The sequence below is a fragment of the Rhipicephalus sanguineus genome, chromosome 2, assembly GCF_013339695.2.
Source record: "Rhipicephalus sanguineus isolate Rsan-2018 chromosome 2, BIME_Rsan_1.4, whole genome shotgun sequence".
NCBI classification, from domain to species: Eukaryota; Metazoa; Arthropoda; class Arachnida; order Ixodida; family Ixodidae; genus Rhipicephalus; species Rhipicephalus sanguineus.
Window position 1 is genome coordinate 82,319,711 of NC_051177.1, and position 23,665 is coordinate 82,343,375.

At 43.1% G+C, this 23,665-nt stretch overlaps 1 protein-coding gene across 2 annotated transcripts in view; it reads left to right on the forward strand.

Annotated features, from left to right (window-relative positions):
* LOC119383243 (cytoplasmic FMR1-interacting protein) overlaps positions 1-23,318 on the forward strand; it is a 34,902-nt gene extending 11,584 nt beyond the window's left edge. For both annotated transcript variants that reach the window (XM_037651292.2, XM_049412463.1), the window contains 16 exons: positions 1,146-1,293; positions 2,586-2,739; positions 3,603-3,685; positions 4,293-4,366; positions 5,221-5,394; positions 6,018-6,246; positions 7,838-8,037; positions 8,428-8,518; positions 9,295-9,438; positions 12,314-12,404; positions 12,586-12,716; positions 15,190-15,262; positions 15,570-15,664; positions 16,137-16,375; positions 19,152-19,299; positions 20,330-23,318. In XM_037651292.2, coding sequence (XP_037507220.1) covers positions 1,146-1,293; positions 2,586-2,739; positions 3,603-3,685; positions 4,293-4,366; positions 5,221-5,394; positions 6,018-6,246; positions 7,838-8,037; positions 8,428-8,518; positions 9,295-9,438; positions 12,314-12,404; positions 12,586-12,716; positions 15,190-15,262; positions 15,570-15,664; positions 16,137-16,375; positions 19,152-19,299; positions 20,330-20,542 — 2,287 coding nt within the window. In that variant the 3' untranslated portion in view covers positions 20,543-23,318. The remainder of the gene's footprint in view (positions 1-1,145; positions 1,294-2,585; positions 2,740-3,602; positions 3,686-4,292; positions 4,367-5,220; positions 5,395-6,017; positions 6,247-7,837; positions 8,038-8,427; positions 8,519-9,294; positions 9,439-12,313; positions 12,405-12,585; positions 12,717-15,189; positions 15,263-15,569; positions 15,665-16,136; positions 16,376-19,151; positions 19,300-20,329) is intronic.
* The last annotated feature ends 347 nt before the right edge of the window (positions 23,319-23,665 follow it).

Genomic DNA, 23,665 nt, shown 5'->3' on the forward strand with positions numbered 1-23,665 from the left:
CTTGGTTGTCTGTCGTGTGCTGAGGAGATTGTCATCCCGTTCTGCGTTCGCATCGATGGCATGGAAGTGCCGACTCCAAATACTCGACGAGTGCACCACGATGCCGCATTTAAAAGAATAGTTATTACATGTGCAGAGACTGACGGAAATCGGGCCGCATCACGGTCGTTCGAAGTTCCCGAAACGTACGTGCGAGACTGGCGCAAACAGTAGCAGAGGTCTTTTTACAGCAAAGCTTCACGAAAAGGTTTCAGTGGACCAAAGCAGGGCCGGTTTCCCGAAATCGAAGAGCGTTGACAGCGACAAGGAGTTGTCCGACAGCGACGAGGACTGATCCATTACGCGACTCGTATCGCCGCCGTAGTGGTGGTGACAGTTTTAGCGGCAAGGCCCGCTTTTTGACTTTGTGTTTTACTTTTTTTTAAACTTTAGTTCTTTAAAACCCAAATACTTGTTCTTCTGTATGTGCGAAGTCTGACTCCTACGGACATTTTTGTTCTTTTCTCTCACGAAAAATGGGTGCGCGTTACAATCGATGTATTACCCTTTTTTTTTTTTGTCGCAGAAAACGGGTGCACGTTACAATCGAGGGTGTGGTAGAATCGAGTAAATACGGTATATGAACTGCATGTAACCCCCTGTAAAGGTTGTTTCACTGCAGTGAAAGAGTACTATACTGTGAGTACACCTATTCAGGGGAAATCCGCACTGCCGCAAAGCCACACTTCGAGGTTAAATGCACATATATTACCCTCACATCGATTCATTATTTTTTTTTTAAGTTTAAAAGCTTGTTATACCGGCTTATATGCTCTAAGTATAGTAAATTTTAAAATGTAACATATTTTACAGGTTGTCACTTGCATTCTACCGAAAGTGAAATCCTGCTACTACCTAAAGTTGCTTCCACTTTCCTTTGAACCAAAAAGAATGACATTTGCATATGCCTTGTTTCAACTTTTAAAAATATTGTGCAGGTTAGTTGGGTCATGACAGATATGCTCATTTTTCTTTATAATGTGGGATATATACTATTCCAATTCGCTTCGAAATTATTCGACCAAATCACTGTTCGCTTCGAATTCGCTTCGGAACTAAAATTTACTATTCGCACAAGCCTGCTTCACATGCTTCTCATTGTGCAGCATCATCATGTCTGTTCGAGAGACGTGTGCTGACTGGAAGCGTGGGACGGAACCCAACGAGGACCCAGCTCTCAGGGGGAAGAAAGACCCTGACAATGGATTTGACATTTCTGCACCGCGGAGAAATGTTGGCCCTTCCAGCACACAGGTCTGATCCTTTCCATACTGCCTAACATGCAGCTTGTTTATAATAATATATAACATAAAATAGAGAAGTAAAATCATTAATCGGATAACTTACTTCATCAAATGTTTTAGGGCTGTGTATCTGAAGGGCAAAACAGCACTTTGCTGTTCATGTTGGGGAGATATGTTGTTGTTAGCTTGATAAAGCCTCTACAGCCTTGTTTAACCCTTTGAGACGCTATGTACACAATTGCGTACACCACTTGTATTTGCTATTTGTATCAACCAGGGGCTAAGAAAGAGCAAAATATATTGAGCTTTGGAAGAATTGAACCTCCTGCATAATAAATTTGTCTTCATTTATAACTTCATTTCACAGTGTACTGTTGCATATGGTCACTTTGCTGAAGGCACTACCACATTCAACGAGTCGTTCGATGTGCCACATCCTGCGAGCCATGTGAAATGTCTAATTTTTCTTTGCTCAAAATGGACATAACGAAGAATGAATTTGCAATATATTTCTAGCCTGACATGTCATTCTATTTATGCCAGAAGAGAGCATGATTGACTTCAGGATAGATATTTAATTACAACTTAATTAGGATTAGTTACTATAAGAGACATAAATGAGGATATTATGACATTATTTTTGTTGCAGTAGAATACTGAGTGCCTTTAAATAATGTATCGATTTGACAAATTTACAGGCAGTTCTTCATAGGTGGCGTCTGAAAGGGTTAAAGGCATGAGGGGCACAGGGCTCCCAAAGGACTGGGTTTAGCGTGTTCTTCTCACAAGCAGAGTTGCTCTGGGGCATGCGCTTCTGTTCCTGCGATATCATCTGGGTTCAAACTTTACAAAGACTCCGGAAGAAACTTTTGCAGAGACTCTGGGATGAATGCAGTGGAGGCAGTAGTCTATTAGTTCCAGTAATGCGCAATATCAACTGCATAATGTTCTAAAAAAGTTTAACACAGCCATCTACTCTTATAGTGAAACACCTCATGACTTCAGACTGCTAACACATTGATGAATGTTCTGCGTTATGGAAAATTTTAGGTGACCAGTATGCCTGATGCAGTTACGTAATAATGAAAGATTATTATCCAGGTCTTTATGCCAAATTTAGGCTGTTATGAAATAATGAACATTTTTGCCTAAGAGAGAATGTCCCTGTCACTGACTGTAGTTTACTGCATAAGGGGGCAGCTGGTGTGACTTGCATAGGATGTTGGCCACTTGGCAGCGTAAGCTGTCACACATTCCTTGTGCTTTTTTTGCTCCATTCCAAACATTTTCCATCGTTTGCAGTTGTACATGGTGCGCACAATGCTGGAGTCTCTGATTGCCGACAAGAGTGGTGGCAAGCGGACCCTGCGCAAGGACATCGACGGCCCCTCCCTCATGGAGATCGACAGGTTCCACAAGGGATCTTTCTACTGGAACTACTTACTCAACTTTAGCCGTAAGTTCATTGATAGCTTGGGACAGATGAAAGTGCTGCGTGATGTCGCAATAGTCACAGTATCTTGAATATCTGATGACACTTTTAAAGTGCATAAATGCAAGCATTCCCGCATTCACCAAGCTCTCTGGCGAATTGTTGGGAATCGTTCATCTCTGTGAAATCGACTGCTTGAGATAAGAGAAAGGTGGTTTGTCTGTGCAGTCAGGGAAGGTAAAAGCTACCTTAGTGTGACTGCAATTAAGATTAAAGTTCAGAGCAAGTGGAAATGGAACTGGTCAAAGGAAAAAGTGGCAGGCCACATTGTAGTGCAGTTCCAAGGTTACAGAATAGTGCAAGCAGTTTATGAGTGACATAACAAGGTGGAAGACCATCTGTAATCAATCTGTTAATGACAAAATATAGCTGACGAATTGTTGATGGCCCAATGTAGCGGCCAGCTTGGCAACTTGGCCCATCTTCGGTTGAAGAGACTGAACCTTATAACTTGCGAGAGACAGTGAAAGAAGACACAACAAGTGTACTAGTTGCATAGCCACAGGAAAGCAGTGCGGCGTATTTTGTATAGGGCTTGTTGCAGTATTTATTAGTGTCTCTTGTGGTTTGCTCTACAAGTTTTACTGAGCTGTAAATTTTCTACGATGCCTCCAGTTGCTGTTGTTGTCGTCGTGTCGCATAAGCATGGAGCATTCCCTTCCTACAGGAGCCCTTGGCCCCCAAACAAACAAATAAAAACAGCTGAGTGAGAGAGAGGGAATGATCATACTTGTCAACTCTGCACAGCCCTCACAATATCTGTTCCATGTACAGATGGACACCTCTTCAAATATTTCTACCCCTTTTTTTTCCCACTCTGATTACAGAGACGTTACAAGAGTGTTGTGACCTGTCCCAGTTGTGGTACCGAGAATTTTACTTGGAAATGACAATGGGAAAAAGAATCCAGGTAATTTACGATTGTAGTAGTTACTTATGTAGGGGTAGCACTAACAGCTATAGTATATCACATATTCATTATGCATGTTCTTGTAACAGATAAGTTAATTTATCTTGTCGATATCTTCTTGTTACTCATTGGTTCTGACCTCCTGTGGATGATTGTGTCAGCAGAAACTCACTATTTGTAGCTAAGCACTTCTTTAGATTTCCTTATTTCAGTATACATTTGTAATTCAGTGCTTCATTTTAGAAATTTGGGGTTCAAATAATTTTTACGTGGAATAATTGTGGGAGTAGTGCAAATACCAACAGCAAAGCTTAATTTCACAATACTATTTTGATCTGCTGTGTTTATGGGGGGCTGGCTAGGTGTGTAAGGTTGGATTAGCAGCCGAAGATTTTAGGTCAGGCAACTTCGATGGTGACCCGAGGAATGATCGAATCATTGGTGTTTGGCACTCAACGTATGTTAGACGTCTATGGCTGTCAGTGCCGTTAATTTAGATGTTTGCGTTTCTTCTACATGCCATCATTCGCTGTGTGTGATGCATTAGAGGATACACAGTAATCTCGAGAGGCCGACTTCAATGCTGGCTTGTGTCGGCTGATTTCAGTTCCCGATTGAAATGTCCCTTCCGTGGATCCTGACCGATCACATCCTGACCACAAAGAACCCTTCCATGATGGAGTGAGTGTCTTCACTTCTTGCTTCTGACGAAACCCTAGCTCATCTCTTTTTTTTTTCTCCTATAACTTTTTTCTTTCTAATTGTGTAAGCTGCTTTATGTCATATCTTTTCACAGAAGTAAAACACTGTTGTGGGATTTTACTGGCTGTCTATCACTGTGTGTCTTTGTGCAATGTTTGGGCTGCTTTTGGAAAAAGCATTTCCTCCTAGGATCTAGGATTTTGAATTTTCAAGGTTTACAGTCAAGCACAAAACTCTGGGCATTATGCCAGTTTCTTTTCGGTTGTGTGCGACTGCACACTGTCAACTGCTGTGACATATAGTAGTATTTTAATAATTTGAATAACACTTTGCTTACATTTCTAGTGAACATACCTTTCTTTAAAGTTGTGTGTATTGTCTTTGTGTATTGTGATCAGCGCTATGCAAACAGCCTCGTTTTCTGCTAGCAGGTGCTTCACCTAAACACTTTTCTTTGTGCTGTAAGTGATTTTGTTCCGTATAAAACTTAAGCATATGTGTAGCACGTACGCGTGTGCTAAGCGGCCATTACAAAACAACAATCTTGATCTCACTGCAAATTTCAGTGTCAACATGTCATTGTTTTTTTTGTAGATATTGCAGGGGAGCTTTCCTATTCTCCAATACAGTAATTCTAGCAAAAGCAGTTTGGGCGGATGCACCCCATATTTATTTTCTGTATGTGACACTTCGCTGCACTGAAATAAAAATCCTGTTGATATTGTCGCTGTTGTTTCAGAAGCTGAGGGATACATTATGTTCAGTTGTTTCTGTTTCAGTTGACCTTGTCTAATTTGCCACAAGTTCTTTATTTGGCACTTTTCTTTCTTTAGGTGTGTGCTGTATCCTTTGGACTTGTACAACGACAGTGCATTCTACGCCCTCACTAAGTTCAAGAAACAGTTTCTCTACGATGAGGTGGAGGCTGAAGTCAACCTGTGCTTTGACCAGTTTGCGTACAAACTAAGCGACCAAATATTTGCCTACTACAAGCACCTGGCCGGCAGGTATGGACAACTTTACTTACACGCCTTTCTTTTGAATACTGTCTTTCATCTTGGAAGAATTATTACAAAGCTTGCACCTACCCGACAGTATCTTCATCATTTTTAGAACAATAATATATTTATTTAGCTTCTTTAAGAAATAACATGCGTGTTTGAAGTCTAGTTCAATATGGTGGTTACATTTAAGCTGCAAAATACAATCTAAGGAAGGTTCGACAAAAGCACGCATTTCTGTTACTTATGTAGTACTGTTTGTTGTTCTTCGTATTCAAACGGGGTGACTTAACCATCGGTTTTCATTAAACCTGCAGCAGTATGAATGTAAACACGTTTGTGATTAAAATTTGTTTCTTTGCAATGTGGAGTTATGCTGTGAAACTGCTGCAAATGTATCCATTTATATCAACTACTAGGTTGCGTCGCATGTACGTTGCTTGTCTTCAGGGTAAATGTAAACGTTCAGCGAGATAAAAGCTTTACATTTTATATTTTCTTGAGGGAACTGGCTCGTCTCAAGCTCTAAGCAGGTCTGACATATTTTGAAGTTGAGGCGAGTAGAACTGGAGGTAATGTGTGATCTGAGCAGCACGGGCCTCCATTTTGCCGCCTGCCTTTGACCGCAGCATCCTGCTGGACAAGCGCTTCCGCGTGGAGTGTGCAAGCAACTCAACCATGTTTGCCTACCCCGTGGCCAACCGGTACGAGACTCTGTTGCGGCAGCGACACGTGCAGCTGCTGGGCCGCTCGGTGGACCTGAACCGCCTTGTTGCCCAGCGGTTGGGTGCTGCACTGCAACGAAGCCTGGAGCTTGCCGTTGCACGCTTCGAGGCGCAGGACATTACGGGTGTTGTGGTACGTCTACGCTTTACCGCTGCACTCCACCAGGCGTTGACAAAAAGGCTCTTAGTACTGCTGATCCAGAGGTCGCGGGATTGAATCCTGGCCGTGGCAGCCGCATTTCTGTGGAGGCAAGATGCTAAAGGCCCCGTGTGCTTAGATTTATGTGCACGTTAAAGAACCCCAGACAGTCAAAATTCCTAGAGCCCTCTACTTCGGCACCCGTCATAATCATATCGTGGTTTTGGGACATAAAATCCGAGCAATTATATTAGTATATCAGAGCCTCTTAGTAGAGGCCTATGTTTTTGTTGAGACATTTGTCATGGACAAAAGCACAAAGCCAAAGACATCAATGGGAGACTGGCTCTGGTTTATGGTTCACACACCATGAACGCACTTGATGACGGGCATAAGTGTAGCTGTTACACCACATTGAGTGAGTCAATTTCAAGCCGGAATTTCACTCGTGAATGTTCAACACACCATAACTTTTGTTCTAATGGGTTTAGAACATCCATTTTTGTTGCACTGCACACAGTTCCAATTCCAGATTATTGTAATATGCTGATTTAATTCGTAACTCACTCAGTTTAGAAAAAAATTTTGCTCCACACAAGGCACATGAAATATTTTGTATTTCAAAAATACACATTACACTGGAGAAATAATTGCATATTTGAAACTAGCGCACAAATATACATAAACTCTGAAAGTTTCATCAAAATCGATCAAGAAATAAAAAATTTTTTTTCAAGTGCCATGTCTCCCCTTAATGAGCTTAACACATTTACTTTTAGGCATACAACTGTCAGTGATAGGCTTGTGCAAATAGTAAATTTTAGGTTCGAAGCGAATAGTGATTTTGGTCGAATAATTTCGAATCAAATTCGAATAGTATATATCACATATTATGAAGAAAAATCAGCATATTTGTCATGACCCAACCAACCTGCACAACGTTTTTTTTTAATTATAACAAGGCATATGCAAATGTCATTCTTTTTGGTTCAAATGAAGTAGAAGCAACTTTTAAGCGTAGCAGAATTTGGCTTTCGGTAGAATGCAAATAATAACCTGTAAAATATGTTACATTTTAAAAGTTACTATACTTGGAGCATATAAGCTGGAATAACAAGTTTTTAAACTTAAAAAATGATGAATCGATGTGAGGGTAATACTATGTACGTTCATTTAACCTTGAAGTGGGGCTTTTCGGTAGTACGGACTTTCTCTGAAAAGGTGTATTCACGGTATAGCACCCCTCCACTGCAGTGAAACCACCTTAACAGGAGGTTATAAGTGGACAATATACACCTATTCGTTCATTTTGAATACTTCGAAATTTTCAATAATTTAAATTTGAATCGAAGCGAATTCGAATACTGTATTATTCATTCGAATATTCGAAGTGCTCGAATATTCGCACAAGCCTAGTCAATGATTAACAACTAAAATTGCAGCCTTTCACATAGCAGTTCTTGCTTAGTTTTTGATTCATTATGCATACAGAGGTGCTCTCTCTGATTAAATGCAGTCATTTCTCGGTGTATGAGTGCTGCATTGTAGTGTGGGAAACAATACTTGCCTGCATTTTGCCATGCAGGAACTTGAAGGCCTGCTGTCAGTAAATCGTATGACGCACAAGCTGCTGAGCAAGTTTGTCACCCTGGATGACTTTGATGCCATGCTGAGAGAAGCAAACCACAACGTCCTGGCACCGTATGGCCGTGTGTGTCTACATGTCTTTTGGGAGCTCAACTACGACTTCCTGCCAAACTACTGTTACAATGCTGCTACAAACAGGTAAGTAACTGTAGGGCCGGTTTTCGACAGAGACAAGCCAGACTGAAAAGTTTTGCTATTCACAAGTTTCCTGATTCACTAGGCAGCCCAAAAAATGTAAACTTGCATCACACCTGTAACCGGGTCTAGTTCGACTTGCGAATGAGAACTGACATGGACAAAATTTAATAAGTTATTGTTTGTCCACTTTTTCTGGAGTATCGGTATGTCAGTGACAGTGAAAGGGTTAACCGATTTCCATGTACCTCAATGCTTTTGACCGAAAAAGAAAGATTGAAATTGTCATTTCTATTTGCTTTTAGGGATGTGCCGTCAAAGTCGACATGTCTGAAAAGTGTGCGTGTAACTGTGACAACTTTCTTTTGTAACACATTCATTCTTCCTCTGCAGGTTTGTCAAGGTGAAGGACATCACCCTGACACAACCTGTGACTAGGGAAAAGATGCCCAGTGCCCAGCCTCACTACATCTATGGCACTAAGGTAGGACAAGTGCATGTGCGATGCATGAGCATGTGTTTTCACATTAGCATTCTTGTACATTCTTGTTTTCATTTACCGTAAAATCCCGAGCAAGCGCCCCCCCCTACGGTGAAAGACATTCCAACAAGATTTGGAGGGGGGAGGGGGGGCCTTGCTCGGTCACAGATCAAAACTCAATGTGGTGGCGGAACAGCCACAAAGAATAAACAATGTACATTCGAGCATCTAATGAAATGCTTCATTAAATACGCATTCATTAAATGTTTCTATTCGCCCTCGACAAGTGAATAAAAACCGTGAAAATGACAGGAGGGGAGTGGGGTGGCTTTGTTGATCATTGGCGGATATTTCAAATCTCTCAAAAAAGGGAGGCGGGCGCTTGCTCGGGATTTTACGGTACTTTTTCTCTGTTTTCATATTTAAGATGACATGCTGATGCATAGGTGATAAAACTGTGTATAACTTATGTTTTTCTTTAAATAAATCATTTGGTTGAAAGTGGCCTGCACTCTATGGCATTCCTTTCTTCGGCCTTCTCTTGTGCTGCCCTTGAAGGTAAATCCAAAGCCAACTGTAGTTCGGCTGTCAGCCTTGTTACTTTTGCTCCACCTTTCATCATTGTTTGAGTGCCAAAGTAGTTTGGGGCTAATGTACAACGAACTCTCTGCGGCACAGCTTCCAATGTACATATCGCAACTATATGGGCAGTACCAGTGCTTCGAAGTTATCATTGCGGTGTGTCTTACTGTGTTAACCCTGTGCATCTGTGGACCCAGACGTTGAACTCTGCGTACCAGCAAATCTACAGCCTGTACAGTGGCTTCGTGGGTGCCCCCCACTTTCGTGCTATCTGCCGGCTCCTGGGCTACCAGGGCATTGCCGTCGTCATGGAGGAACTGCTCAAAATCGTCAAGAGCCTGGTGAGTCCGTCAATAAAGATTTATAGTAGAGGTTTTCCAAAGGCAAATGTTGCACCACTAATGCCTATGCAGGTTTATGCAGGAACACCTCAACAAGGTGTAGTATTATCTAGCAATCACTTTCTGATGTTGTCGACAGACAACAGCATTCCTTGCGTAGTGGAAAGCGCGCTGTCACAGCATTGCCAGGAATGCTGTCACCCATAGATGCTGTCACATCCAGCGCTAGACACGTGAAACCTCTCAAAAGAAGAAGTAAAGGGGAACCTCGATTATACGTCCCTCAGTTTTGCAACGGCCCGCATTTTACAATGAATCGGATTGGTCCCGGCAAAACCCACACAAAAATAATGCATTAAAAACCTTGATGATACGATACAATTTTGCACCGACCCCACATCTTATGACGACTCTCTGATACCGCCTGAGAAGAACAATCACGTTTTTTTTTTTTTACTGGAATTTAATGCCCACAAAATATTCGCGAGTGCAAAAGAACTTACGTGCCCCTATATTGACAATTAGAAGAAAAAGAGAGAGAGTGAAACAGGTGCAGTACGTCTCCTTTGAATGAAAAATTTATTGTCCTGGTAGTTCATTTTGTTCTGTAATCCAGTTTTCCTGGCTTTAAGGTCGCTTCTATAGTCGGATACAACTTAAGAAGTCTGGAGAGGACCCGCCCAGATGACCGAAGCACGGCAGCCAAATTAAAGAAATGGTCCCACTCATGCACTTGGCAGTGTTCTTCCGAAGTTGGGGGTCACCGGCCGCCCTGCTCGTGACGTCAGCCTGAAGTGCGCACCCATTGGTGCAGGCTTGTGTGCATTCACCTTTGAGGAGGAAATGCCGCGGACTTCTACAGTTGTATCCGACTATAGATATGCCTCGATCGCGGGAGTGTCCCAGGGTCATTACCTAGACAAGTTCGATCTACATGGAGTAGCTTCAGATAGTCGACAAGCTCATCTTCAAGACCTGGATATTTTCACGTTTTCGACCTGTGGAAACTCCTGGCCGACATGCAGCTGAAGATCTCCTGCCTTTGTTTGCGGCACTCGCAGTCGCAGGCCTCGAGCACGCAAAAAGGAGAAGTGTAGTTAGCTGGGCCAGTGGGTATAGATCCATGGAAGTAAGCAGCACGAAAAGCGCTGACTTGTCATTCCTCCCTGCGTGCGTCGTCTTGCTTTTCGCACTGCTTACTTCCATGGATGCAAAAAGGACGCAACACAGATATCTTCAGCGAGCAAAATAACTTTCCCTTGGCGTGAACATTCATAATAACAGCAGCACATCGCCAATTTCACTCCACAAGGGAACAAATACGACGCGCACAGCTCATTCGTGCACGAAATCATCCTACTCGAACTTGCAACAAAATGTGCTTCATGGCCATTATGTGATGGTGATGACACTGTATCTAACTCTTCTGACGAGAGGCTGTTGCCAAGGCAGTTTTGGTTTCGTTTTTACACACAGGCATTTATCGGACTTTTTTATAAAGATTTACGTTAGGTTCGATTCTTTTTTTATCTTGAGAATAAAGATTAGCTCACACCTCCTCCAATTAAATGCTTAGCTGCCATTTTTAAAAATGATGTCATCTACAGTAGACTCTTGTTAAATGGAGCCTGAAGGGACTAGAAAAATGCATTTTATTTAACAGGAGTTCCGTCTACTGAGAGATGCACCAGAGTGCAGAATTCAAGTGCAGAACCATTCAAGAGGCAATTCAAGAGGCAGTTCCATTTAAATAGCAGTTCTGTTTAAGAGATTTCTGTTTATTAAGAGTCTACTGTACCTTTCCTGGAGAAGAGCGGGGTCATTCCGTGAGCTTATTCTGGCAGTCTGTACCTGTTTTGTGGGAAAGACTGAGCGTCACTGCCCATATTAGTTTTTCATTTATACGACAGTTTTGCGTGGTCCACTCAAAGTCGTATAATTTTGGATCCACTTTATATACCTGGTTGTCAGAACCAGTGGTGGTCGGAAATTAGAGGCCTCCATTGCGGTTTTCCGTATCTTACTCCATTTCATGTATAGCAGGAAGCACTACAAAAGCTGGAAGACATCTTTTCAAGGCTTGCATTCGGGATGAAAAAATGATGCGTTGTGCATGAAAGAAATGTGCACTATGGAAGTCATTGTAACTTCAAGTCTGGTGTGTGAAAGGCATCCCAAGTGTCATCCTACGTAGTACTGCCGAGTGAGAAGAGCAACGTTTTCACGGCAAGCTGCCTCAGTGCATTGCTTGTGCTTGCGATCAGAGCACAATATGTACAGACATGGACAATTGAAAAACAAACAAGATGGGTTTAACTAAACATTTTTTTGTCCTTGTTTCCACGAGTACACATGCGGTAAGCATGATTTCAACTTTCACGCTTAATTTCATAACTAGACTGTCTCTGGCATCAGTCCAGCATAGTGCTCAAGAGTTTTCAACTCATGACACCTGTTCTACTTTGTAATTTCTTGTTCATGTTTCATTTGTCCATGACTGCATTTCATGCAGGAAGCACACAAGTACACGGACAATATGTAAATTGACGTAACCTTACATCCACAAGTTGCATCATTAACATTTCAAGAAGTTATTTCCTATAGATAAAAGAACTGCAGCTTTTAGACAGGGAACTATTGCACTGGGAAATGCGAGGAGTAAGACTTTCGTCAGGGCACTGCTTCCACTGCTTCTGCAGTACTGTCTGCAAAGTATAAACTGGAAGTATGAGCGATAGATAAATTCAGAGTGTAACTATGGTACATATTTTGCTGTTACTTCTTGAGTTTAATATTTTCACGTTCTGCCAGGGTTTTTGGCTGTTCACTTCATATAAATAAAAGCTTGTGTTTCTTTTTTATTTTCTTATTGCAGATCCAAGGTACCCTGCTGCAGTACACGAAAACCCTCCTAAAAGTAATGCCCAAGCACTGTAGGCTCCCACGCTATGACTATGGTTCCCCTGGTAAGTTTCGGCTTCGAGCTCTTCATTACCGATCAGCCATATTGACAACATATGCAGAACTTTATGGCTTTATAGCTGAAAGGTTGAACATGACTTTTATAATAAGCCAGATGACCAATTTTTCACGGCTCTGAGCTGCATTCATGGCACTTGACTGTACCCACTGTGTTCTCATCCATAGGTATCCTTGGCTACTACCATGCTCAACTGAACGACATTGTGCAGTACCCCGATGTGAAGACTGAAATGTTCCAAAGCTTTCGGGAGGTTGGCAATGCCATACTGTTCTGCCTTCTCATAGAACAGAGCTTGGTGAGCAGGTTATATCTGTTCGTTTTCATTGTCTCCTTCAAATGAGGGCAGATGCTCCATTTTCTTTCATTTTTAACTTATATGTGTAAAACATTGATCTCACCTGGAAGCCTGTCGCTTTGTTGGGAAGCCCGTCTGCAAAGATTAAAACCATTTGTCGATAATTCAGTCTTCCTGTGCTTTGCATGTGGTAGAAAGAGCTTTGATAATTGTATGCTCAATTTTAACTTGTCTTAATGGAATCAGTGCGATATGACCCAATTGATTTACATTTCAAGAAACCAATTAGAAAATATGCATTAAAGCTGAGGAAACGTTATGACTGGGTAGCGACAAGTACTATGTGCAGTATCAGTGTCATAAAGCACAGATGTGATGTAGCAGCCAGCAGAATGCATCAACAGGGAAACATATTGGCAAAGTACTTACTGTACATAAATTCTTGACAACACTCTGTTCCTCATGCTGTCTTACAAACCAACATCTCGTATTACAGCAATGCACAAAACGAAACACTGGTCCCGGTGTTTGCGGTCGTAATGGTATAGTAATCGCTGAAGATTTAGTAAATGCTGTGACACTGCTATAATAGCTACTACACTGCTGTGAAGGATCTTCACTTAAGGCTTTCTATTGCAGCAAGAACATTAGGCACAGTTCACAGATGTAGTTGTGAGTGGCTGGTATTGTGCCACTCTTAACCCCTTCAGGGTTTTCGCCGTACATGTACGGCAGAAGCTTCCTGGTACCAAAGGGTTTTCGTCGTACATGTACGGCATAGCGTTTATTTTTAAAACGCGCGCCTTTTTCGATCATTTCTCTTATTTGGCCTGTGCTTCAACACTTCGGGAATATGTGGAATTTTTTTTCATGCGCCGACGTCTCTCCGTTGTATTTTTTTTTCGCTTCCCAAAACGGCGCGCCGCCTATCGCTTGCCCATCCGAGCGCGTTCGCGGTACAGCTGGTTTAAAGTGCGCGCCTTTTTCGATGATTTCTCTTGCTTGGCATGTGCTGCCACGCTTCGGGAATACGTGGAATTTTTTTCATGCGCCGATGTCTCTCCGTTGTTGCTTTTTTTATGCTTCGCAAAATGGCGCGCCGCGCGCCGGCTATCGCTTGCGCAACCGAGAGCGCCCGCGGCGCGGTTTGGTTTCAAACGCGCGCCTTCTCCCTTTTCTCTTGCTTGGAATGTGCTGCCACGCTTCGGGAATTCGTGTAATTTTTTTAATGCGCCAATGTCTCTCCGTCTTTTTTTGTTTTCTTTCCAAAGAGGCGCGGCGGCTTGTAGTCTCGCATCAGCACGCGCGCACGCGGTCCGGCTCGTTTCGGTTTCGTCCTTCGGGTGGTTTTCGCTTCTTGCGCCCGCAGAGCGGATGGCTGTTTGGTTTCTAATCTCTCAAAGGGTGACCGCTTGTTACTCTCTCATTTATTGCACCCCGGCGCGCGATTACATCTGTTTCCGCGCGGCGCTAAATTACACAAACGACGCCGCCGTGATTGCGTTTCCTGTTTTGGGTTCTCGGAAAAACTAACTACGTCTTGTTGGCGATAAGACGAAGTATTGCTGTAGCTTTTTCACTCGTTTTGCTTTCCGGACGGGCGCAGAACTATAGAGTTTTCTTCCGTGCGCTCACTAACGCAGTTCGCTCACGCTATGGAAGCGCGCGTCGGTTGCGCTGCTGCTGGTGAGTCGAGCAGCGATTCTTCCGATGCGGACTATTCCCCAATTGCCGATCAGAATCTGATTCATTGGATTTCAGTTCGTCAGACGAGGAGTTTTGACGAGTTCAGACTCCGATGACGATCAAGGAGCGACATCTGAAACGCGTGCGCGGGGAGCCATGCTTCAAAGACTATCACACGCTGAAAAGTTTTTAGTGTTTGAGCACGAGCGTTTTTAACCGGAAACGTAGTCTGGTACGCTTATTTTTGTATGTTTGTGAGCTATGTTTAATACAATGCATAATTTTTATTCATAAAAACTGTGAAGCTTCTTTTTTTTTAGGATTCTGCTTGATTTTACTAAGAATAAACCATATGTATGTAGCAACAAAACTGATTTTTTTGTCACTTTACGGTCACGAAAAAAAATTTTAGACAATTTTTTTCTTAAATAGAATCGTCTGAAGAATTTATTTCAGCAATAAAAAAATTACACATTTTTGGACTGTATTTCGCGAAAAAATTCGACCCTCAAAGGGTTAATGCAGACTTAAATGACTAAGCTTTAGTTGCGCGTGAGACAACTTTATTGAATATCCTGCAAATTGATGGCCTGGGCGTAGGCCACGCTGGGGGCAATTGCAAAACCCTGTCTCTCACTATCTTCCCGGGCTTGCTGGATCACCCAAAGTTGGTTCTGAAGGTCCGAGTTCGTTCTGAAATTGGTTCCCCAAGTTTTAATTCTGTGTGCTACAAGTAGTTTTAAGCGAATGAAAGCGAAGTAATTAACTCATGTATGATCTTTTACAGTCGCAGGAAGAAGTGTGTGACCTCCAGCATGCCGCACCATTCCAGAACATTCTGCCAAGACCTTACTGCAAAGGTTGGCACAGTCTGTTTGTTTGTTCATTTGTTCGCCTGCGCACTCGTGGTGCGATTATGTATAAATAAAAATTCTCTAGAAATTTATCACAGAAACCTTCAGTTTCACAGACTGTTAAGGAGGAATAATTTAAAGGCGGCTGGTAGTGCAATAAGAAAGTTATTATTATCCGTATTATTATTAGCATTGTTTAGGTAACATGGTGTGGGTAAAGGTTCTAGTCAGTCACTTCAGTTGTTTCATTTTCGTGTTCTGAAGCAACTGTGGCAGTTGGTATCACTTACCTTGACTTTAAATAAAATTCCAGATGGAGAGAAACCAGAGACCAAGTTAAAGCGTCTTGAAGCCAAGTACGGTCCACTGCAGGTGGTGCAGACTATCGAGCGCCTTGGAACACCAAAGGTTTGAGTCCCATTTCATGCCTAATGTTGTCAATGGTAATTGTTCTCCATGAGATCTGAGTTTCGGACAAACAGAATCATTGGCATGCACAAAATCCTGCATTAGGAAGGGAAGAGCAGAGGGGGGGGGGGGGGTTGGCTATGAGTTTGGCTATGTGGACTGCCACAAGGCCATCAAAGTGCTTGAAAGCGTCTGGTTTTGGCAGAGCCTCGAAAGAAATGCCCGACTTCCACCAAGGACTTCCTTGAGCCTTAAACTGGTGAATAAATTCTTCTGAGGTGGAACTGTGTGCAGTGCGCCTGTTTTCTTATTTAGCAGCACCTTTCCCCAATGTTCACCACATGTAAGCTTTATTCGTTTCCCGGCTTCTGCAGGCTTTCTTTGCGGTCCCGTGATAAATGGATTAGATAGGTTCTGCTGTATTCGTGTTCGTTTTGGAAATGTAGTACAGCTTGTGCTTTATCTCATGCAGCAAGCCAGCATAGCCAAGGAGGGAGACCTCCTAACGAAGGAGCGCCTGTGCTGTGGCCTGTCAGTGTTCGAGGTTATCCTGACACGCATCAAGTCGTACCTGGACGACCCCCTGTGGGTGGGGCCGCCCCCGGCCAATGGGGTGATGAACGTGGAGGAGTGCACAGAGTTCCACCGCCTGTGGAGCGCCCTGCAGTTTGTCTACTGCATCCCCGTCGGCGAGAACGAGTTCACCGTCGAGTTAGTTGTTTTCAAAGTATCTTTGGTGTTGTCATTGCAGAACGTGCTGAAGCAAGTACATTTGAACCTCATAATAATGAACGCTGATATAATGAATTATTTGGTTGGTCACGCATGATTTCAGTGTCATTTTTTTCCTTCTATAATGAAACTGAAAAGTTCAGAGGCACCACGATATTAGCTGTAATGAAGAACTACTTGGTTCGCATTAGGCTCAAAACTGGAAAGGTAGCATAAAAGTAGGCTTGTGCAAATAGTAAATTTTAGGTTCAAAGCGAATAGTGATTTGGTTGATTAATTTCGAATTGAATTCGAATAGTATATATCGCATATTATTAAAAATAAATGAGCATATTTGTCATGACCCAGCTAACCAGTACAATTTTGTTTTAATTGAGACAAGGCACCTGTAAATATCATTCTTTTTGGTTCAAAGGGAAGTGGAAGCAACTTTGAATAACAGCAGGACTTCTCTTTCGGTAGAGTACACTGATAACCTGTAAAATACATTACGTTTCAAAATTTACTGTACTTAGAGCATATAAGCTGGTATAACGAGCTTTTAGCCTTAAAAAATTACGAATCGATGTGAGGGTAATTTGTTCATTTAACCTTGAAGTGAAACTTCGTGGCAGTGCGTATTTCTCCTGGATAGTGTGTATTCTCTCTGTAGCACCCTATCACAAACGAGTACTTAATTGAACAAGCGTCGCCGATTTAAAACGATGACATAAAATCCCGGCGCCGGCGGTTACCCATATAGAGCGTGCGCAACGGGAAGAAAAAAAAAAAGCATCAAAAGACACCGCGCCAGCGCACCTCCTTCCCCCATCGAAACGGCTACCGGCAACAAACAGTCTCGGATCAAATGCCCGTTAAAGTCTGGAGCCATCGCGAAAGAAAACATGATACGACGCCAAGTGACGCCGCCGCTAGTGGAACCGACGAGAAAAATCTCACCCTTTGCCTAGCTTTGGCTGTGCTGCATGCCAAGGAACACACCCGACGCTTCAGGAAACCGGGAGCAAGGAGATATAAGCTTGCAGTGACGGGAAGTCAGTTAGGAGAAGAGGTCAGTCCTGAGATGGTGAAGAAGTTATGTCAAGTGTGGTTCCGTAGGTCAAAGAAGACGTGTTTTATGATGAAGTGCGGTCAGTCAGTCGTCTATCTGGAAGAATCGAGTGGTGACGCCGTGTGAGCAGTGAAAGTTGCGTGAGTGTTTCCTAGAAGAGAAACACTCGGGACCGACGACGGAGGGGAACAACGACGATCAGCGCTGGAGTTTGCGTGAGCGTTTCCTGGAAGAGAAGCATTCAAGTTACATTCCAGGAATTGTGAACTGAATACGTTGGGGAATATTCAGGACTTTAAAGTGTTCTTGAATAGGTTGTAATGCACGAGATTGCATTTGTAGCGCGCGATCTGTTTGTTTTGTTCCCGTGTGTTTAAACACCATCCAAGTTATATTGTGAGCTGTAATTGATACCAGCCGAGTGTGCATGTTGTGCAATGCTTGTACTGCCTTAACTGAGAATATATTTTGTTTGAGTTATCAACCTTTGGCTCTGACTCGGTCTTTGGTCCACAACTGGCGTTTGCTGGCACACTAAAAGAATCTACTCTAAATTGTCCGCGCTTTCATGGTGCGTTTCGGGGGGGGCCGATACGTCAGCCCTTGGAATCTGCCCGGCGATTGCCACTCGATTAACGGGACAAGTGACATACCCCTTCACTGCAGCGAAACCACCTTTACAGGGGGTTACATGCAGTTTATATTTGTCTATTTGTTGATATGTCTATTTGTTCGAAATTTAGAATTTAAATTCGTTTCAAAGCAAGTTCGAATGCTGTAATATTCGTTCGAATATTCGCACAAGCCTAATAATAAGCAAAATAAATATCAGAAGATGATTCACAGTGACGTTTTTTTTTTTTCTTTTAATGTGGTTGAGACATTAACTATTTGGTTTAACATTTGGTCAAACAAATTCTGTTTTGTTGTAGTTTCGCCTTCTCATGTCCCTGTCTATTTACTTTGAAATACCACAAGGAGGCAGGTGAGAATTACCTTGTTTATAGTGCGTTTCAGGCCTTTAGTAATGCTTCTTTGTATGTAGGATTCTTGCAAAAGATAGATTGCCAATTTGTTAGAGCTGATTTTTATCTCTATGGTTACAGCAAATATCTGATATAACGAACAAATATATGGTCCTGACGCTACTTCGTTTTGATAAGTTTCGACTGTAGGATGTATTGATAGTACCCGCAAGGGACAGCAGGCAGACTTGCAGAATCATACCTGTGAGTTCAGGTTGAAATCGGAAAAAGGAGCCTGTGTTGTGGCAGGAATATGGTTCAACATCTATGATAATTATGTTTATCTTCTATTAATACAGAATGATGGAAAGGGTATAAAAAGGGTGAGAGCCTGCCTGACGATGTTCCTACGGCCTTTGTTAAAACCAGGCAGAAGAAGGTGAAACGCACAGAACTTGCATAGGTATTCAGGTAACTGGATGTGACACATTTGTGAAAGTACTGCAGTCAGTTAAATTCCATGTAAATAGCAGTATTGCATGAAACATCCAATGCATACATTCTGGTGCTAACGGAAAAGGGATCTGTACAAAAAGAAATCTGACCCATTAGGAATGGCTGGATAGATTTCATTTGCTATCGCGCTATAGCTTATACTATAAGCACTGCATAGAGAAATAGCAGCTTTGAGCGTATGATAGTGGTAAACAAAATGCCTTGTTTTCTTTTTTTCCTGCAGGCAACTGTTTGGGGAAGGATTGCACTGGGCTGGCTGTGCCATGATTGTGCTGCTGGGGCAACAGCGTCGCTTTGAGGCCCTCGACTTCTGCTATCACATTCTGCGAGTTCAGCGAGTTGATGGCAAGGACGAGCTGGTCAAGGGCATTGTAAGTCACTGCTTCGGCTTTAATTTGGGCAACATTTGGAATTATATTTGACCACCGCAATTATGACAGAACAGGAGAGATTGAACTTGTCCATAATAGCAGCGTGGAAGAAGACGCAGACAGAGAGAAGAAATGTGCAGGCAGCTCTAGTCTCATATGTCCTCTGTGTCTGCATCTGCTTGCTCACTGCTACTATGGATTTGCTCGCTGCTACACATTCCCAAATTGGGAAGCAACAGCAAGAATTAGTGAAGGAGCAATTAAAGTCAGTGGTGTTGGGCTGCAGGACGCCACAATGTTTCCATCAGGTAGCCCTCGGAATACCTTGTTGTCAGATATTCTAGCTCACTCATACTCCAACCGGCTTTTTGTGCAAATTCTACCCTCTCAACTATCTTCTGACCAGCTGCTTTCTTTTGAAGGGCAGAGGTCGTCCCGATTGGCTGGGTCTCCGCCTTACATAGCAAAGCTTTGGAGCAAGCATTAATACTCTTTTAGCCACATTTCTTTTGCCATTCATTCCTTGCAATGTTGATGGTTTGTACCCTTATAGTAAAGTGCCAGAAGCATTCCTTGTCATTCTTTTTTTTTTTTAAGTAACAATGGCTCAAGGGCTGTGAAGTTTACTAACCTGGGCAAGTTGGTTTCAGTTGCATTCAAGATTGTGAGTGGTACAGATGATAAGTTAGGTGAAGTGGACTAAACAGATGCGCTGCCCAGCACATTGACCTAGCCTCTTCCTGTTGTCTGCACTGTTCACTATATTTAAGGCTTTGTTAGCCAGTGTTTTTCAGGGGCGCTTCAAGAATTTCGGTCTTCGAAAATCTTGATGCTGCACAAAGCTCCATCGTTGCATTTGTGGATTTCTGCAGACTTTGTCGCTTTTCTGTCAAAGAGAGGGCATGCATGTTTACCTTGGCTTTAGGATAGTTCTTGTTGAAGGGGGATCGCAGTATGTACATCCTTTCAGTGCACTGGGAGCATCGTATTTCCATGGAAAGATTGCTTATCTCACGACTTTTTGTTGCAGCCTCTGAAGAGGATGGTGGATCGCATCCGACGTTTCCAAGTGCTCAACTCTCAGATATTTGCTGTGTTGAACAAATATCTGAAGACGAGCGATGCTGACAGCTTGCCTGTGGAGCATGTGCGCTGCTATCCACCACCTATTCACCAATCACTCGCAGCCTCGAGACCTCCACCAGGCACCATTTACATGCGTGCTGATGCTGTCCTTAAGTAATGGCCCTACTTCCACTACCATCTTCATCCACGTGATCGTGCCGGGCTGGAGAGTTGCGGAACCACGATAATCACGGGCATTTGCTTACTGTGAAGTTGCACGCGTGCGGTCTGGGAAGAAGTATAATGTCACATGTTGCATTCGTGCGACACATATGCATCGGCTGCGGTACTTTAGCGATTGTCCAATTTGCCATTGCAACTCGGTGACTTTCACGATCAATCCTGGTACTTTCGCATTTCGCATGAAGTTTTAGCGTTCTCAGAATGTGAGATGATTGTGTGTACGCCTGCGTGGACATTGAAAAATAACCTGGCCCCAATGCCTGTGTGTGTACTCTTGGTTGCTCATGCAAGATTGAGGAGCCTGTGGCCAATGTTCAACTATCATGCAAACGCATACTGTTCTCTGAGTAATTGATAACCACCAGTTGTGTAAGCCTTTAGTGAGGAGAGGACAACATTCCAAACATGATTCCATTCTTTCATGATGGACATATCTGGTGGCAGGAGAATTTGCACCAACAGCATAAGCGCTTGCCTGTTACTAGGCTACATGGTAACATCATTGTTTGCGCAAGTGCAGTAGTTTATAGTATAATTGACCTTGTGCAAGAGTATAGCATTGCACAGCTAGGTTTAGGAGAGTGTTTATATCAAATGCAGTTACCTGAACATTGAATTGAAGCAGCATTGCGCATGTCATGTGGGCAAAGCTTAATGTGTCAATTTTTTGCTTCGCTGCAGCAAAGTGTGTTCGACAGAGTTTCACTGATGATTTTGGTTGTGAAGTCGGGGGTGGGGGGGGGGGGGGGCTTTCATGTAATGTTGCCCTTGTGCCTCAGTGTGTACTTTGTATACTGCTGTTCGTGTTTCATTTTAGTGCTGCTGGCATAATTGGAGATAACACTTTTAAATAATTCCAGTGCACTTCCCCTTCCCACACAGTTAAAGAAAAATCTGTTTAAGTAAATCACATAGGTTTCATCAAGGCGTTCTTTTTTTAAGTGCCATTGAAAACGTAAAACAGCTAAGTCATGTACATGTCTTGTGACAAAATAATGTAAAAGCAGGGAATACTGCTTCTTGGATTGTTCTTTGGTTATGTGCCAATGCTAGATATTGAGTTGAAAGGGACCCTAAAACGGTTTTGATGAATTTTTATAAATCATTTGAGGGTGGTAGTGCACGTCCTTGGAATCGTTAGCAGAGTTATTTAAGCACTCCGTGTGTTGTGTGTAACTTATTATAAAGTTCTAAACACGCATATAGTTACAGATTACAGTGGCAGCGCCACATCATGTCTACAGCAACTCCTGTTTTGGAACTTGTCAATGCCTTGCAACATTGCTTGTGTGACTAATCTGATTGGCTTCTCAGCGTTTGTACCAGAGGAGAAAACACGAGCAGCTTAAAGTCCCTGAAAAATAACTAAAGTAGTGCCATTCGTGTCAGTGTACAGGCACCCCTTCTCCCGTGCGCTTTGTATATCGCAGTTGAAGTTAGTTGAGCTGCGAAGCTCGCAGAGCATGGCTTTTGGCCGGAAAGAGAGGCTTGTGCAGTTCTTCCGCTAGAGCGCCCGGGGTCGCTGCAGTTCTAAGTGACGCAGTTGGAAAACTCCGTGAAATAAAGGGTATGAAAAAAAAAATCTCGCCATATCCACGAAGTGAATGATTGAGGAGCTGGCTCGGAGAAGATCGGGAAAACCCGTGAATCTTCCGTATAAGTCCTCTACTATCATATGAAGACGTGACACACGTTATATATACATATATACACAATGTTTTATTAATTTACAATTTTGATGAACTATATACACAATTTACAACTTATATACATATTGAGAAGTATATATACAAGAAATATCTAAGAGCGTCTGATTCTCCATTGTTGACACTTGCAGATGCAACGCTCCTAATGTTCTTTCAATTTGGAAACTGCCCCCGAGGCGGGCACAACAAAGTGGCCCTAAAAGTAGCTGTCTGACGCTCGCCCTTTGAGAATTAACGGCCGGGCTAGAGGGAAGACACGGCGCACGTAGCGTTTCTCTTCGCGTTCGACGACGCTCTGAATGGATGGATGCAGGTTACAGCACGGGAATTCGCCCCAGCTTAAGAACCTGGCGAGCCAGCTCCTAATAGCGATAAATACGGCACTGTAATGTATACCGAAGGAAGTGGCGCCTTTTCATGGTGTCCGACAGCATAAAATTGTACGGTACGTAATCTTTTAGTGCGCAAAAGTGCTCGCTCCTGATGGCAGCGCCACTGCAAACTCGGCGGCGCAAAGAAATCGCTAGAGTGGCGCACTAGCTTTTTAGAAGGTTGTCCAAGCGCCATCTTGTTCGTCCTCGTCTGGGTTGTTTACTTGATCAATGCACGGTGCGTGGTCGGCCGTGCTTGAGCCGGTTCATACGGTGGTTCTGGATGCTTCAGGATGCCAACCTGCTGTGCCAGTGGCACCAACCACTGGTACAACAGCAGAAAGAAGTGGTTTTCACTACAGCGGGTAAAATCCGTAGCTTCCCAGAGGACACCATAGAGGCGTTGCTGCAGCTGCTAGGAGAGGAGGCGAAGGGACACAGTTGGCGCTACTTTATATTTTTGAGGGACTTTAGAGCAGCTGGGTTTGTGGTGGCACCTGGTGGCACAGAGATCAACTAACCAGGCATGGAGTGTTGTAGCCTTCGTGATCTGCCCTGCACTGGCAGATAATCGCGCCAGGAAAAGCTTAGCCGTGACCCCTGACCACTCAGTGAAGAAGTCGAGAAGAAAAAGCGTGGCTTGGGAGGAGGGCATCTCCTCCTCCCAAGCTCCCTTGATGCAACGTACTTTGTTCAAAGTATGGTGTAAATGACTTACACTGATTGTAGCCTAGCCACTTGCAGAATATCGAAAACTGTTTAAGGGACCCTTACAAGGCATGCTAGGTGTAGTAAAGATGTACTTCTCCTTTGTTCACTGAAAGCGCTTACACCTACTCTCTGACAGGGTTGTATGTATGTACAACATTTTGCGGCAATCTTGAAATCTTTGGAGAAAAAGAACAGCCCTCCAATATTGTTGACACAATGAAAAAATGAGGTTCAGAAAAAATATTGTTTCATATATTCGGTAATGGCAGC